The 17,764-nt window shown below is 38.0% G+C and overlaps 1 protein-coding gene across 1 annotated transcript in view; it reads right to left on the bottom strand.

The window, feature by feature from the left end:
* The window catches only part of LOC106876644 (sugar phosphate exchanger 3), a 43,517-nt gene that overhangs the window by 12,433 nt on the left and 13,320 nt on the right, over positions 1-17,764 (bottom strand). Inside the window, exons 4-9 of the mRNA XM_014925259.3 lie at positions 17,239-17,307; positions 13,354-13,479; positions 11,805-11,864; positions 9,218-9,290; positions 5,862-5,922; positions 1,170-1,260 (exon numbers count right to left, since the gene is read on the bottom strand). Coding sequence (XP_014780745.1) covers positions 1,170-1,260; positions 5,862-5,922; positions 9,218-9,290; positions 11,805-11,864; positions 13,354-13,479; positions 17,239-17,307 — 480 coding nt within the window. The remainder of the gene's footprint in view (positions 1-1,169; positions 1,261-5,861; positions 5,923-9,217; positions 9,291-11,804; positions 11,865-13,353; positions 13,480-17,238; positions 17,308-17,764) is intronic.

The raw sequence follows: 17,764 nt of genomic DNA, 5'->3' as shown, positions 1-17,764 counted from the left end.
TCTCATATCTGATTTTTTTTTTCATTGTAGAACATTACATTCAGTTTCTATCCATACCATGTACACCAGCTCTTTTTGCAACCTAATATTGCTCCCTGCTCTCCACTTTCTTCCAGTCTAACTGGGCCTGTCACTTAGTTTTATGGCTTTATATGCTGTACTACATCATCACTGTATTACATAACTGGAGAATATTACATGTTGGTGCAGAGTATGCCATTTACTTGTACTTTGCACCAATTACAACACATTATCTCATAAAAACTCCAAACAATCATGTATGTTATAGGTTTTTGTTGCACCCTTGCTAAGTATACCTGACATATAGCCTCTCTTCTAGCTACTTGGTATTGCTTTTTGCTTCCCTTATTCTTCCACTGTTTCTAGGTCTGTCTATTAGCTTTTAGTGCTATCTACAAAACTATTTTACCACCATGCCAACTTCCATTTAGCTGAGACCTTGCACCAGCTACATATCCTGTTTCTCACAATCAGTTAACCACCCAGAAAAATTCATACCTTTGTTTTTTTGCCTGACAAGAACCTAACTGAAGTTTCCTTTGTTCTTATGTTTTGTATAAAACACACATTACCTGCTTGAGTTCCAGCAACTTCACAATCTCTCCTGACCTACTTTCATAATACTGATGTTGGTGGTAGTAACAATCACAGTGATGTGAAGTTAGTGAAATAATATGGGGCTCTAGCACTGGCACTGGACTTTGATTATGAGATCAGTAATATGTAAACAATAGGATGTGAAGAAACTAGTGCTGGTCTGTTAGCAAATAGTATAAAATGTTCAAAAATGAAATAAATTCATTTTCCATGAGCTAGCATTTTGGCAGGACCTTTTGTCATAGAGCAAATGTTTTCTAATGGTACTGACTAAATAAATTATGTAAGAGAAAGAAAAAAGGTCAATAGTTGAGTGTCTTAACTCTATAGTCATTGAGCTCCATATCTAAGCAGACAAATTTCTTGACAGGAATTGAATAACATACCTCCTAGTCAGTTGACAAACATACAAAATAATACTTTATGGCATATCAACAGCAAGAATCTAAAATCCAGTATCAACATGTCAAATCACTTAACTCAGTGAACACTACTGGCAAATGACATTGGAACCCAACAATAAAGAGAAAAATCATATAAAATAATCTTACCTCATTATATAAATACATTGGTAACCACATGAACATACAGTAACGGACAACCTTCAGACAAAACACAGCCAATGCTACATCAAAGACCATCCTGGAAAGTGCAATGATAGCAATCTGTATTAATAGGAATACAAAATTTTCGTTTCTTACTTGAGAACAATGTCTCAGATTTATAGGAGACGGAAAATATGATTATGTGATGTTCATGCCTTTCTCAAAGTTATGAACAGAGATCATCAACTAGCCTTTTGGTTTTCTCTTCTCTTAAACTCTGGCCTTCCTTTAGTATTCCTGTTGTTTTAGATTGATGTATAGAGTATGTATATATGTAAGTATACTGTAAAATGTTAATATGAATGTCATCATCATCATCATAATCGTTTAACGTCCGCTTTCCATGCTAGCATGGGTTGGACGATTTGACTGAGGACTGGTGAAACCGGATGGCAACACCAGGCTCCAGTCTGATTTGGCAGAGTTTCTACAGCTGGATGCCCTTCCTAACGCCAACCACTCAGAGAGTGTAGTGGGTGCTTTTACGTGTCACCCGCACGAAAACGGCCACGCTCGAAATGGTGTCTTTTATGTGCCACCCGCACAAGCCAGTCCAGGGGCACTGGCAACGATCTCGCTCGAAAATCCTACAGGAGCCAGTCAGGCGGTACTGGCAACGGCCACGCTCAAAATGGTGCATCTCATGTGCCACCCGCACAAGAACCAGTCCAGGGGCACTGGCAACGATCTTACTTGGCTTGCCGGGTCTTCTCACGCACAGCCCATTTCCAAAGGTCTCGGTCCGTAGTCATCGCCTCGGTGAGGCCCAATGTTCGAAGGTCTTGCCTCACCACCTCAGCCCAGGTCTTCCTGGGCCTACCTCTTCCACGGGTTCCCTCAACTGTTAGGGTGTGGCACTTTTTCACGCAGCTATCCTCCTCCATTCTCACCACATGTCCATACCAGCGCAAATAATATATATATTATAAAAATATGTTAGTGTTATTTAATTTCTGAAAGGTTTTGCTGCCGTTTGTTTATGTAGTTTGATTTCTTTATCCATCAGTTTTTACTAAGATAGAGGCGTGAGTAAAATTAATAATAGAGAATTGAAAATAAAACTTTGGAAACAGCCTAATGGGAGATAATTGAGAAAGACTTGAAAGTCAACGTAAGATTGTAATCATGTAAAGTAAAGTAAATATAACAAATAATCCAGAATCTTTGTCCAATACTGGATCAATCCCAAAATCTAATCAGTTCATGCCAGTCACGATACCAGACATCCCTGAAAGTTTCATCCAAATCCATCCAACGGTTCTTGAGATATCTTGTCCATAGACAAACAAACAAACAAACAAACATGACTGAAAACAATACCTCTACCTTCATTAAGGCGAAGGTAATCAAAGGAGCTACTTGAAACAGCTGTAAGGAATTGAGACCTGAACATCTTTGTTACTCATTTATATTCTGTTCACCTACTTGGAATCTACACTTCAGAAATACTATAGAAAGTACCTTTATAAAAGTACATGTCTGAATTACCAAGAGCAGATATCTTCACTTATCTGGGTTGCGTTGTCCGCACACACGGCAGGAATATCAGGCTCAAACACCCCTGCATGGAGTCTTGGTATTCAATATTCAATTAATATTGTTTGGGTGTGAAGATTATACCGACCTAGCAAGATGACTCAATTTCAGTACCTAATTCAACTGAATTATAATTATCTATACATATAAATTTGACATGGGCAATTCTTTCTTGTCTTGCGATTCATGGTCAAATGGCTGGGTGGAATTGCGCAAAAAATTACACAGATGTATAGAATCATCCGGTGATGATGCTGGACTTTTTTTTATTTTTCTCATAGCTCCTGTGGTTAGTGAGATAATCTCCTATAATAATACTCTTGTGTTTATGAATGAGAAAGGAAGGGATGATGCATGAATAAGGAAGGAAGGGTGATGTCAGCATTTCAACTCTGAGTGAATATATGTGTGTGTATGTAAAAGGGGAGTTTGTGAATGTGAATGTGTGCATGTGTGTGTTTGTGTGCAATGGAAGTGAGATGGTTAACATTCAACGCCGAAAAGAAAAATCCTACAGCATTTCAACTCTGTGTATTTGATATGTTTCACTAGAGTGCAATCTGTTCTCTATAAAGGTACATGTCTGTTTTTTGTTGATATAAAGTAATTTCTTTGGTATTTCTAGACCAAATTTTATTTAGCATCATTATTATTAAATTTATGCATTTCTAATCAATTTGGAGATATTTCCTATTGAGTTGCAGATTTTTAACAATGCATTTGGTGATTATTTGCTTTATGTCTTGGGCGAAATTTACAACTTACAATAAAAGAATAAAATTATTATTTCATTCAAAAATTGATGAGCTTTGTTTTTAGTGATGACTTGAAATGGCAAATATTTTTTCTAACTGTATTTGCTTCAAAAAGCATACTTTTCTTTATATTTAGCAATTCTTTATAATTACTTTTACAATGTGCCTAAATAAAAACCATCATTATAGATCAGCATTTCTCAACCTTTTTCACGATTTGGCTTCCATTGGACATAGAAAAAACTTATTTCAGCTCCCCTGTGTCGATGAAAAATTTAATTCAGCTCCCCATGTATCTGAGATAACCAGCCAGCCCATGACAAGTCTGCCGAAAGGGGGAGAGGCAGAGAATTTTCGTACAGCTGGAGGCTCCAACCAAAACAGGGGAACCGAAATGATAAGGTTGAGAAATGCTACGCCTGAATTCCTTAACCCCCAAACATCCACAGGACTACCACCTCATGAACTGCATCTGAAGGTTGGCGTGCCAATCATGCTGCTAAGGAATTTAGATGCTCCAATAATGTGCAATGGTACATGGATGATTATCAAAATATTGTGCTCCCAAGTTCTGCAGGCAACAACCTTGAATGGACCAGCGGCTGGCAAAGATGTACTTATAACTCCCCTGTTCCTCACTCCCACCGATACAACCTACAAGTTTAAATGGATGCAATTTCCCATCAAACTCTGCTTTGCCATGACAGTCAACAAGGCACAGGGTCAATCACTGCAAGTGGTTGGTTTGAATCTGACAGAGCAAGTATTCTCACACAGACAACTGTATGTTGGCTGCTCCCGTGTTGGCAGTTCCCATGGTCTTTCCATTTGTGCACTCAAGGGAAGGATGAAGAGTGTTGACTACCAAAAGGCACTCCAATGATAACAATGGCAACTTCAACTGCTCCAATTTCAACTCCACAATTTTTTCATCATCCTGCCAGCCCACATAAGTCCAGTCTTGCTTTGCTCTCCTTACTAACTCACCATGACTGACATACTTTTTTTTCTACCAAGATCCATCGCCCAAACAACACTTTGTGTCCCCTTCTTCCTTTATTATTTTTTTTTTTTTTTGATGTCTTCGGTTTTTCTCTTTGTGTTGTTCTCTGACCAGGTGAAACCGGGCTTATATATATATATATATATATATATATATACACACATCTATGTGTGTGTTTGTATTTGTGTTTGTCCCCTCCCCAACCGCTTGACAACTGGTGTTGGTGTTCTTATGTTCCAGTAACTTAGCAGTTTAGCAAAAGTGACTGATAGAATAAGCACCAGGTTTTAAAATAAGTACTGAAGTCAATTCATTCAGCTAAAAATTCTTCAAGTGTGTGCCCCGGCATGGCTGCAGTCTAATGATTGAAACAAGTAAAAGATAAAGATACTCGAAGCCTATTTTCATGTTAACAACAACATGAAGAATCTCACCCAACTTCCCCATCTACTTTTAATCTAATCCCAGATGGGACTGAAAACAAGTGTATCTTTCATAAGTGCTCAGTTTCCCAGAGCTATCCTAAGTTGCTGTGTGGTGGGCTTTGTTTAAATGTTGTTTTAGTGTAGTTTGTTAATACTACAATCAAACATCAGAACTAACATTGTTGTGTTGGACTATTCATTTCAGTCATATGTGACCAACCTGCCACAGAACCTTCTGAACACATGTCAGCCTGACTGGCTGCAGCTAGATGCACTGTAACCCATCTTCTTCTCCCATGTGATGTCCTTGATCATCATCAACAACAGACTATTATTATTATTGAGTGAGAGAGCAGTGCATGCCATCAAAGTGACACTGGGGTAAAATATACAAAGCCCAATATATCCATCATGACTACCCGTCTGATAAGGGTACACCAGGCACATGCTTCACAACCATATGTGCGCGACATGGTGATCTCATATCAAGATAAACAGTGCATGACCTCGCAGGTGGGGCCCAGTTAGAATTTTCTTCGGGTTGAGTAGCCCATCCTGCTCAAAAGGTCCCTGAATAAGGTTTGTTTAAGGATGTTGAGCAAAACACCCATGTTTCCAAAGGTGAATTATTCAAACCCCAAAGGATTCCTCTCAAAACATGGCTATGATGCTCCCCCACTACTTCTGCTCGTGATCAGAGATGCACATATCGTCAGCCACCAAGGGACATGCTCAACTGGTTATGGTCAAACAACTGACAAGCAAATCTGTGATATTGAGCAGAATATTTGCTGTAGCCCATTTTTTATACCAAGACAAAAGCAACGTACATGATAACACTTCCACCACCACCACCAGCAGCAGCAGCAGCAGCAACATAATCAAACTCATTAGCTTTATTAAACTAAAAGGTGCTTACGGGATTTTCATGATTTCAAAATAACTCATTTTTTTCTTTTCTTCTGTCGGATTTTGATTTTCTGTGAAATGGAAAAGAAATTATGGCAACATGAAATAAACTCAATAGTTTTTTACTATTTTCATGCCTATTGTGTCTACATCTACACTGAGTTAAAAATACATATATAAATGATAATAATCTTCCTAATTCTATGAAGAATTGTTTTTATTTATGTATAATTCAAGAAATTTAATACAAAATATCATGGTCAACACAGTGGTTCGGTGGCGGGGGACACACACATTATATCTAACTATTAAGAAAAAATAAGATGATAAAATATACTGATTTTTAAGTACAAAAAATGAGGGTCACGTCATATTCGAAATAACATAATACTTAAGTAAGTTATCATCAGTTAACATTTGTTTCCCATGCTGGTAAGGACTGGACAGTTTGACAGGGGCTGGCAAGCCAGAAAACTACATCAGGCTTCTCCATCTGTTTTGGTTTTTATGGTCTTTTTGGCTGGATACGATTCCTTATGTCAACCACCTTACAGAGTGGACTGAGTGCTTTTTACATTGGCACCAGCACTACAGAGGTCTGTTTTGCATGGTCTTTACAGTAGGATGCCCTTCCAAATGCCAACCACTCAACAGGGTACACTGGATGCTTTTTCACATGGCACCAGTACTAGTACGGTTAACAAATAACTTGCAAATAACTTGAGGTGAGTATGGGGGGGGGGTGGATCAGAGGAGGTGGCCTTGTGCCTGGTGATGAGAGGTTAGAGTATGACAGAGGGACAGAAACAGATGTCTTGTTGTAGAGGAGATACACGGTTACCCAGCAAGAAAGAGAGAGAGTGGTCAAGAACGAGAGGGAAAGTGGGAGAGAGCAAGAGTGTGGCAAAAATATGTTTAAGAGAAAAAAAAAACAACTACCTTACAACCTCCCTAAATTGTAGGGAATCTAATATATTTGCAGATCTAAGGTGCAGGAGTTTAAATCTTAGAGAAGAGATGCATAATGATATTGTTTCAAATTTTGGCACAAGGCCAGCAATTTCAAGGGAGAGGGTAAGTCAATTACATTAGCCCCAATGATCAATTGGTACTTATTTTATTGACCCCAAAAGGATGGAAAGTTGACCTTTGTGGAATTTGAACTCAGACCATAAAGACAGACAAAACACCACTAAACATTTTGTTGGTGTGCTAACAATTCCGCCAGCTCACAACCTTGATGCATAACAATATTAATAATTTTTCTAACATAGGTACAAGGCCTGAACTATTTTGGGAGAGGTATTGAAGCCAGTATGCTCCGTTGGATGAAGCCAGTATGCTCCGTTGGAAAGGAATGAAGCCAGTATGCTCCGTTGGATGTGTAATGTCAATGTGAATACCCGTCAGAGTGTAAGTATCTTGAGAGAAAAGCTGAACATTAGAAGCATCAGTTGTGGTGTGCAAGAGAGACGATTGAGAATGGATGAGGATAGCTGCGTGAAAAAGTGCCACACCCTAACAGTTGAGGGAACCCGTGGAAGAGGTAGGCCCTGGAAGACCTGGGCTGAGGTGGTGAGGCAAGACCTTCGTACATTGGGCCTCACCGAGGCGATGACTACTGACCGAGACCTTTGGAAATGTGCTGTGCGTGAGAAGACCCGGCAAGCCAAGTAAGATCGTTGCCAGTGCCCCTGGACTGGCTCTTGTGCGGGTGGCACATGAGATGCACCATTTTGAGCGTGGCCGTTGCCAGCACCGCCTGACTGGCTCCCGTAGGATTTTCGAGTGAGATCGTTGCCAGTGCCCCTGGACTGGCCTGTGCGGGTGGCACATAAAAGACACCATTTTGAGCGTGGCCGTTTTCGTGCGGGTGACACGTAAAAGCACCCACTACACTCTCTGAGTGGTTGGCGTTAGGAAGGGCATCCAGCTGTAGAAACTCTGCCAAATTAGATTGGAGCCTGGTGTTGCCATCCGGTTTCACCAGTCCTCAGTCAAATCATCCAACCCATGCTAGCATGGAAAGTGGACGTTAAATGATGATGATGATGTGACTAGCTGACAGTACTTGACTGCTTCTTATTCTACCAATTCCAAAAGGATGAAATGAATGGCAAAGTTGACACTAACTATACAATAATAGAATAGATACCAAAGAAATTGAGAAAATTTAGAAATATCTGAATCTAACCTAAAAGATGAAGAGACTGTGGAAGAAAAAAGTAATAACTGCTGCTGTGGTAATTGGTGCACTTGGAACAATACCCAAACTGCTACCAAGAAGGCTGAAGGATATTGCAGTTGAGACATGGATTGTCTGCTTGTAGAAAGAAAAGTTCCATTCTATTTTCTGCAAGAATCCTAAGTAAGATTCTTGAGATTTCAGGAGACACAATATCACCAAACTTCAAGGCAACATTTCTGCTAACCATAGTAGCATGTGATAGTTTTATTATTATTATTATTACTGAGTGAGAGAGCAATGAAATTTGAGTCAACAATGCTCAAAAGTTACATACAGATAATAACAGAACTAACACAGACATCACAGATAAATAATAAAAGTACATATAATAGAGTCAGTGAATATGTGATCCTTTGCAATTCAATTGTTAAAAAGCTTTTGATTAGGTTTTAAAGCACCTATTCAGATTCAAATAGGTTTTTTTAAAACATCTGTTTGGATCTGACTTTGAATAGTCGATGAAGACTAGTTCATCAAGAACTATAATGTTCTTGATGAAGAATGCTTTGAAGATTTCTCTCTATAGAAACAATAAACAATATTCTAAAAACAAAGAAAAACATATATTTCATATTTTGGTTAATAATCCTTAAGCCCACATCACAAGATCACGCAATCATTAACTCACTTAGTCACCTGAGCTTTAGTGATTTGAGACACTAGAGATGTTCAACCAATCAATCAATCAAATTGGCACATAATTTCATTTTTTTGCTTTTATACTTATAAACCACTGAAAACTTTTCTCCACTGTTGGTTATGAATTGACATCAATGCCTCTGTAACATTGCTTTTTTTTTATAGGTAGAGGTGTTGATCCTATGCAAACCCATGTTTACTTCTGGGGAGAGGCAGTCCATATTAGTCTGGCCTTTATCCTTTGACCAGTCCAGCATTAGAGGCCCTATCAAGAATTTGCACTACGACACCACAACTTAGACTGGATTTTGTAATGGACATAATTTTATGGTGGCTGAGTGCATTGGATGCAAGAAATGATGATGGTGGTGTTACACACACGATTTTAATGGATTAGATTTAACCTACAATGAAACTGTAATTCTAGAAATTTCAAGAATGACAAAAATGAAATTACTGAGAATAGAAAAAGCTGTCACCTTTGCCAGGCACTTCGATGTTTAATTCATTTGGTTGTTGAAACAACATAAATACAAGAATACCAAATGACAACTGAAAGAGAGAAATAAATTCAGATCAAATATATTCATGTATATCAGATTATCTGTTATATACAAGTGAATGACTGCATGTGTGTGTGTGTGTGTGTGTGTGTGCGTGTGAGAAAGAAAGAGAGAGAGAGAGAGAGAGAGAGAGAGAGAGAGAGAGAGAGTGTGTGTGTGTTCATGTCTATCTGTGTGTTGTAAACCTAAACAATAATTAACCCGAGTGCCATACCATTCATAAGCACACATTAGTGTGCTTAGACAATGAAAACACCCACCACTCTCACTTTCTCTTTCTCACACTCACACACACACACACACACACACTCTAGCCATCACAGCACTCAAATTATGACCAACATTTCAAGTGTTTTGTTTTTTCATGTAGGGATTGAAAGTAGGAGACAGTGTTTCCTAAAACATTCTTAGGACCCATGAAAGAATATTTCAAACAAAATTTTAAAAGTTATTACTAACAAACACTAATCAAAAAGAAAGTTTAATATTTTGTAATTTATTAGGCTGTTGGGAAACCTTTGTAGATCTTGCCATCATGATATAATTCAAAAGGCCTTATGGAAAGATATGAAATCACCACTATTTACTAACAAAAACTCTTATCAGTTATACACAGTCCCTAGCTACTTACAAGAATAAACTGGACATTATTGTACATCTAATTTTCAGATAAGTGAATTGGTTTCATGAGAGTTAAGTGTACCTTCCATAGTTGTTGTTGGCACTCCGTCGCTTACGACGTCGAGGGTTCCAGTTGATCCGATCAACGGAACAGCTTGCTCGTGAAATTAACGTGCAAGTGGCTGAGTACTCCACAGACATGTGTACCCTTAACGTAGTTCTCGGGGATATTCAGCGTGACACAGTGTGACAAGGCTGACCTTTTGAATTACAGGCACAACAGAAACAGGAAGAAAGAGTGAGAGAAAGTTGTGGTGAAAGAGTACAGCAGGGTTCACCACCATCCCCTGCCGGAGCCTCATGGAGCTTTAGGTGCTTTCGCTCAATAAACACTCACAATGCCCGGTCTGGGAATTGAAACCGCGATCCTATGACCGCGAGTCCGCTGCCCTAACCACTGGACCATTGCGTCTCCACACCTTCCATAGATACAATATGGAATCAGTAACATAACTCTAATCAAACAGATAAGCTGGCAGGCAACCTATCGACTCAATCAGCTATGATATGAGCCAACAAGTAGAGGATACTTGGTTGATCAATAAGCTAGAAATAGCAATCGATTCTCACTCAAATCACACTATCATTTTTTTAAATCAAGAATGCTTTATTTAAACTAGTCATATCCAACCCAAATATTCTATCTGTATTATGTTCAAACCAGATAGATCTGGCTTCTAACACTTACCCAACTATGTCATACTCAAAATAAACAATTACATCACTGAAATTTCAAAGCTATGAGATAATGCATGATAAATTCAAAACAATGTAAATAAATAAGCATCACATTTGACAGAATAATCTGAAGGCTAAAGGGGTTAATGTGGTCCTAAATACAATTCCTGAACAAAAACCACAATAAATGTGATTGTGTGTCAGAATAGCTTTAATCATAAGGTTTGTTTGATTAAGGTTGATCTGGAACTAAACAACAATAGCTACTAGCTGCAACTTCCTTACCGATATGCTAGTCAATATAGGGAAGTCTGTACTAGTAAGTTGTAGAGTTACTAATGAAGTGCCTATCTTCATATAGTGTGCAGAGGGTCAAGTCAGCCTGGTGGAGCCCCTACTTTTTCTATAAGGTTATAACAATATCTGGGAATTGAGGGTATAAAGAGAAAATGAACTGAAACGGCTCAACTGAGAACTGAACTTGTATCACAGAATCAGTTTCTTGGAAGATTACTGCCACTTCATAACACTTTTGTACAAATGTTATACTACTGCTACTTCATCATCTTCTTGTAATGCTCGCTTTCCATTCTGGTTCGAGTTGGATGGTTTGACTGGAGCTGGTAAGGCCAGAGGCTGCACCAGGCTCCAGTTGTCCGTTCTGGCATGGTTTCTACAGCTGGATGCCCTTCCTAATGCTAACCACTTTACAGGGTGTACTGTGTGCTTTTTATGTGGCACCAGCAGTAAACATTAAATAATTATCAGTAGTGAATTCTGTTGACCAAGAGGTATGGTCACGTGAAAAACCAGAACGATGCTGTTTGGACCTGAATTGTATCTTTGACTATGTTAGGAAATATTATCTCTTAAATAGAATAAATACTGTTCAATATTTAATCTAACAGCTGCTAATTCACCATCGAAGATTAAATAAGTCAATATGAATAAAAATCAAACCTTCCTCAAACAACTCAATGACAACATATTTTTTGTATCAAGAATGAAAAAAAGTGAGCAGTGTAATCCTAAATACACTGACACACTAAATAAAAAAACCCAGAAAGGGTGGTCATAGCTGGAACATCTTTAATTAGAGTAGACAAGTGACTAAAAAACGATAAATACCAAGTTGGATACTTACAACGATGATAGAGGGTAGTGTAAATGCGTTCCTCCATCCATAGGAAGTTTGGAGATACACCTGTTCGAGAAAGAAAACAGACATGTTTTTGTGTTTCAGAATTGGTTAGATTTAGATATTCTTCCAAAAGACTTAAAACCTTATCAATGGTACCAGGGTAAACCTTTCTCCAATCTAAATTATTTTTTTCATTTGCTTATACTGAAAACTGCAGTACATCTAATTCATGGCTAACTAACCTTAAGAAGTTTATCTGATTGTAAAAGTTCTGCTCTAAAATTTAATACAAATAAAGACTTGTGGAAATATCCAACCCATGTTGAGGTGTCATGCTACAATAAAATGCATGAATATATTTTTCCCAAGGAAAGATAAAATGTCCTGGGATATCCCAGTTTTAAAAAAGGTGCAATATTTCAAAGGAAGAATCAATTTACCAATACAGAGACTGAGATTTACTTCCAAACTACATACATTTTTAAGAAGGTGAAAGCAATAACAATAATTGAAATACTAAAAAAAAACCCCAAAGCATGATTACACATGTAGAGAAAAACTAAAAATTATATTACATCATCATCATCATCATTGTTTAACGTCTGCTTTCCATGCTTGCATGGGTTGGATGATTTGACTGAGGATTGGCGAACCAGATGGCTGCACCAGGCTCCAATCTGATCTGGTAGAGTTTCTACAGCTGGAGGCACTTCCTAACGCCAACCACTCCAAGAGTGTAGTGGATGCTTTTACGTGCCACTGGCACGAGGGACAGTCAGGCGGTACTGGAAACAACCACATTCAAGTGGTGTTTTTTACATGCCTCCTGCACAGGAGCCAGTTCAGTGGCACTGGCAACAACCTCGCTCGAATGTTTTTTCACGAAGAATTTTATGAACTCTTGAGAGAACATGATTTTTTTTTTTTTGGAACAGTATATCTTGGAACACACATAAAGCTATAAATAAAACATGTAAATATTGGGTTAAAAAAACCCTGCTGGACAGAAACAGTGAAGGTTACCCATGTATCTGTAATTCTAAGTAAGCAAATTTTACTTCAAAGTGAAATTAATGAATTTGTAATGGCACTTTGCCAAAAATAATGATTTCAAAGTGAGATTAACACAAAAAGATTTAACTGAAAATAAAATATCATAACATTATTTGTAATGTTAATGAAGTTGCCTAGTTAACGATATGTTTTCATTAAGCAAGCAATGAGGCAAAAAGTTCACCACATGACTGCATTACCTTCATGTTTTGTGGCGAGTTAAGCACAGTAATAGCAACTAATGCAAATTTACATCTTGCAATGTAACTTTTCTAACACCTTTGTCCATTACTTTTGGATAGGGAAAGTTCTGGTTTTTGTGAATATTTTATATGAGATGCACCCCTATTCATAGAATATATCAGGAGATATTTTGAACATCTTGAATGGAAATTTTGATCACAGTTTCCATTCAAGATGTTCAAAATGACTACTTTGGGTTAAAATATACATTATATATATATATATATATATTTTAAATGACAAAATTCATACTTACTGCAAGAGCTGTCCCAATGATTCCACCACCAAATGCACATGTACCAAACATTCCAAAGACAGAGTTACGTAATCTCTCAGGGAACCATTCTCCTAATACTTTCACACAATTTGGCCAGCACTGTGCCTGCAAATAAATGTTTAAAAATATCAATGCTATTTGGTGTTTTCCTACTCATACCACAGTTTCCATATGATGGCAAAGATTAAGTACATCTAAATAGCACTCTCTGTTATCGTATTCTCAGATATTTCTTCACTATTTCTCAGTTCTTAAACACAAATCTGAACAATTTTCTGCTTAATAAACACAACTGATAGTCATCACAATAAACAAAAGTAGAGCTATATCTCCTTACTGTATCTGTCTATTACTAATATTTTTTATTGCGGATATTGGACAGATTTCTAATAATCTGTTATTTTATTTCTAAATATATATTGGGCCATCCCATAAATAATGCAGTTTTTTCAATTGCATGAACTAAAAGTCTGAGGGGGACAGGATAAACTACCTGCATCAACTTGCTATAAAAGCAGGTAGTAATTTTATCTTGTACTTATTCTTAGTGCAAGTTTTGAAGTGTGCAGTTCGATTTTAACGGTTATTTTTTTCAAAGCTATAATGGAAGGGACAAAGGAGCATATTCAGCATATTTTGTTTTATGAGTTCAATAAAAGCAACAATGCAGTGGAAAATGCAAGGAATATTAATGCAGTATATGGGGATCAGACAATAAGTGTAAGTCAATGTCAATGGTGGTTCCAGAAATTCCGAGCCAGAAACTACAGCCTAAAAGAAGACGTCCTGCAAACCCTGGTGGAACAAAATTCCATCATAACTGTTGAGGAACTAGCAGAGAAGCTTGGATTTGGTCATTCAACCATTCATCAACACCTGTGTGCCATCAGAAAAGTCAGCAAATTGGGTCAATGGGTTCCTCACAAACTTTCCGAGTCTAATCTCGCACAGAGAATGAATGTGTGTTCTTTGCTGTCTCATGAATGAACCTTAAAAATTTAGTCTTCTTTATATCTAAACAAAGTCATCTTTGCTTTTTCACTAAGTGAAATCCACAGGTACATAAAAAAGATGATCTTCACATATTTCACACTCTTCCATTTTCATATCTATCCCAGTAAATCTGCACATTCTGCTCGTTTAAAAGTAAATATGTATTCATTGATCAAGCCTAAGTTAATGAACTATAAACTTAGTTGAACTTAATGCACTAGCCATCTTCCTACAAATACTTGACCATAAATTATTTAGGCTACTTTGTTTTATAAGAAACATTGAAAATAGGGAGAGAGATAGAACAGAAAAAAAGACAAAAAAGAATAAAGGAAGATAACCATACATGTAGCCTACAGTTTCTAATCCTATGTTAATGTAAACTAAATTTAATTTAACGAAATTAATTTACTAGTCCAATCAATATGTGGCAGTAACCTGTTTGAGTTTATTAAGAATACAATTTATGAATGTAAACAGTAAACAGTGGTGAAGGGAAAAAAAGGGAAAAAATATCAGCAAGGTGCAGGTGTGGTTGTATGGTGAAAAGTTTTCTTTCCAACCACATAGTTCCTGGTTCAGTGCCACTGCATGACTCCGTAGACATATGTCTTGAGCCAACCAAAGCCTTGTGAGTGGATCTGGTAGATAGAAACTGGAAGAAGCCTGTGTTTTTATCTACAATGTGTCCAACAGTAACAACAACTGCAACACTAGCATTAACAGCAACAATGGTAGTAATACCAGCAGCAACAGCACCAGCAGGAGCAATGGCAATGATAATGGCAGCAACAACAGTTGCGGCACCACTGGCATAGAGGCACAGACACACAAATACATTGGGATCTACAGAGGATTCCTTCAAGCAGCATCTTAACACAGGGGTTTTCAAACTTTTTGACTTGCGGACCCCTTTATATTTCAGGCTTTACCTTAGGGACCCCCTTATAAACGCTTATGAAATTTATACATAAATATTTGCTTAAAATAACATATATTTTTACATTTATTTATTTAACAGTATTTAACAAATAGGTTTATTGTCAATTAAAAAATTTCAATTAAAAAACATATATAAAATCAAATCGCCCATAAAAAGTATTTGCTGTCCATGGACCCCCTGTCTTGTCCTTGCGGACCCCCTGTGGTCCGCGGACCACAGTTTGAAAACCCCTGTCTTAACAGACACAGGTCCTCCTTTAGGATCCCAGAGAGGCACATTATTACACCCTTGGCCAGTTACTTTCAAATGCCCAGAAGACTCTTTTGAGGTTGCAGATAGATTCTGTTATATCGGTGATCAAATCAGCAGTGGTACAGGATGTTCTGAAAGTATTGTTGCTAGAATAAGAATAGGATGGAGGAAGTTCAGAAACCTAATACTTTTGATGACAACCAAAAAAACTATCTCAGAGTAAAAGGCAGGTTGTATGATGCTTGTATATGGACAGTTATACTCCATGGTAGTGAAACTCTTAATGCATATGACATGCACAGACTAGAGAGGAATGAAGCTACTATGCTCCATTGGATTTGCAACATCAATATGCATGTATGCCAAAGTGCAAATGCACTAAAAGAAAAGTTGGACATAAGAGGAATCAGATGCAGCATGCAAGAGAGAAGACTATGTTGGTTAGGACATGCAATGTGTATGAATGATGACAGCTGTATAAAGAAGAGCCAACTGCTTAAAGTGAATGGCACCTGTGAAAGAGACAGACATAGGAAGACATGAGATGAAGTAGTGAGGACCAATCTGAAGATGACAATGAACTGAGATGTCTGGTAATATAAGATTCTCAAGAAGACCCACCCACCTCAGTAGTGAGGACCAATCTGAAGATGACAATGAACTGAGATGTCTGGTAATATAAGATTCTCAAGAAGACCCACCCACCTCAGCAAAACTGAGTTTTAGGAGTAGTCACTCACCCACATGTAACAATAAGTTTTCACACACTCAACCCCAATAAACCAAACAACATCTCCTCTTCCTCACATTTCCTCTTTTTTATGCACTATGTTTATCTCTCCTTCGCACTCCTGCAGCCCAATCCAATCCTCCCTGCCCTTGCCAACTGTAACATTTCTATCTTGTTGTTCCCCACCTATATGAACTCCCTACTCATGATGCTCTACCATCCCAATTATATTCTCATTCCTGTACTTTGAAAGCATGCCTTGGCACATCAATGCCTTCTCACTTTTGCTCACTCTCACTCACGCATTCTCTCAATCTCACTTACTCTCTCTCTCCCTCCTTCTGACTAGAGTAACCACGTATCTCCTCTACAGCAAGACACCTTTTTCTGTTCCTCTGTAACACTCTAGCCTCTCATCATCTGGCACAAAACCATCTCCTCCAATACCACTCCTCCTCTTAATAGCTCTTGCAGGTTATTTGGTGACCTCACTGGTGCTGATGCTACATAAAAAAGCATCCAGTCCACTATGTAAATTGGTTGGTGTTACAAAGGACATGCAGCCATAAAAAAACCATGCCACAACAGACCTTGTCTGTGCTGGTACCACATAAAAAGCACCTAGTTCACTCTGTAATGTGATTGGCATTACTAGTGCATCCAGCTGTAAAAAGTATGACATAACAGAGATTAGGAGCCTGGTGCAGTCCTCTGGCAAACCAGCACCTGTCAAACTGTCCAACCCATACCAGCATGGAAGACAGACGTTAAATGATAATCTATATTGTTACAAAAATGTAACGTTATAATAAAAACCAGTCAGCTAGATAGAAACTAAAGAATCAAGGGAGACAACTGTACATTTACCCTAAAACTTCTAACAGACAAATGAGTATTATTTCATGTCAGTGTTACAGAAAGAATAAATCAAAGGTTGTCACTTTACCTGGGCAGTGCCATTTAAAAACAGGAGGATGACGAAAGTAGTGAAGTTACTCCACATCCCAAAAGTCATCTGGAAGTAAAAGACAAAATATATAATAATTTTTTTAAAAATTTAACCACATGTGGTAAGAAGCTTGCTTCCCAATCACAGGGTTCTGGGTTCAGTCCCACTACATGGTACCTTGGGCAAGTGTCTTCTACTATAGCTTCAGGCTGACCAAAGCCTTGTGAGTGGATTTGGTAGACGAAAACTGAAAGAAGCCCATCGTGCGTGTGTGTGTGCGTGTGTGTTTGCGTATGTATGTATGTAGTTCTGTGTCTGTGTTTGACCCCCAACCATCGCTTGACAACCAATGTTGGTGTGTTTACGTCCCTGTAACTTAGCAGTTCTGCAAAAGAGACTGATGGAATAAGTACTAGGCTTACAAAGAATAAGTCTTGGGGTCGATTTGTTCGACTAAAGGCGGTGCTCCAACATGGCCGCGGTCAAATGACTGAAACAAGTAAAAGAGTAAAAGAATAAAAGA

The sequence above is a fragment of the Octopus bimaculoides genome, chromosome 3, assembly GCF_046866305.1.
Source record: "Octopus bimaculoides isolate indiv1 chromosome 3, ASM4686630v1, whole genome shotgun sequence".
Classification (NCBI taxonomy): domain Eukaryota; kingdom Metazoa; phylum Mollusca; class Cephalopoda; order Octopoda; family Octopodidae; genus Octopus; species Octopus bimaculoides.
Note: the sequence above shows the minus strand (reverse complement) of the source record. Positions and strands in the feature narration are given on the sequence as shown.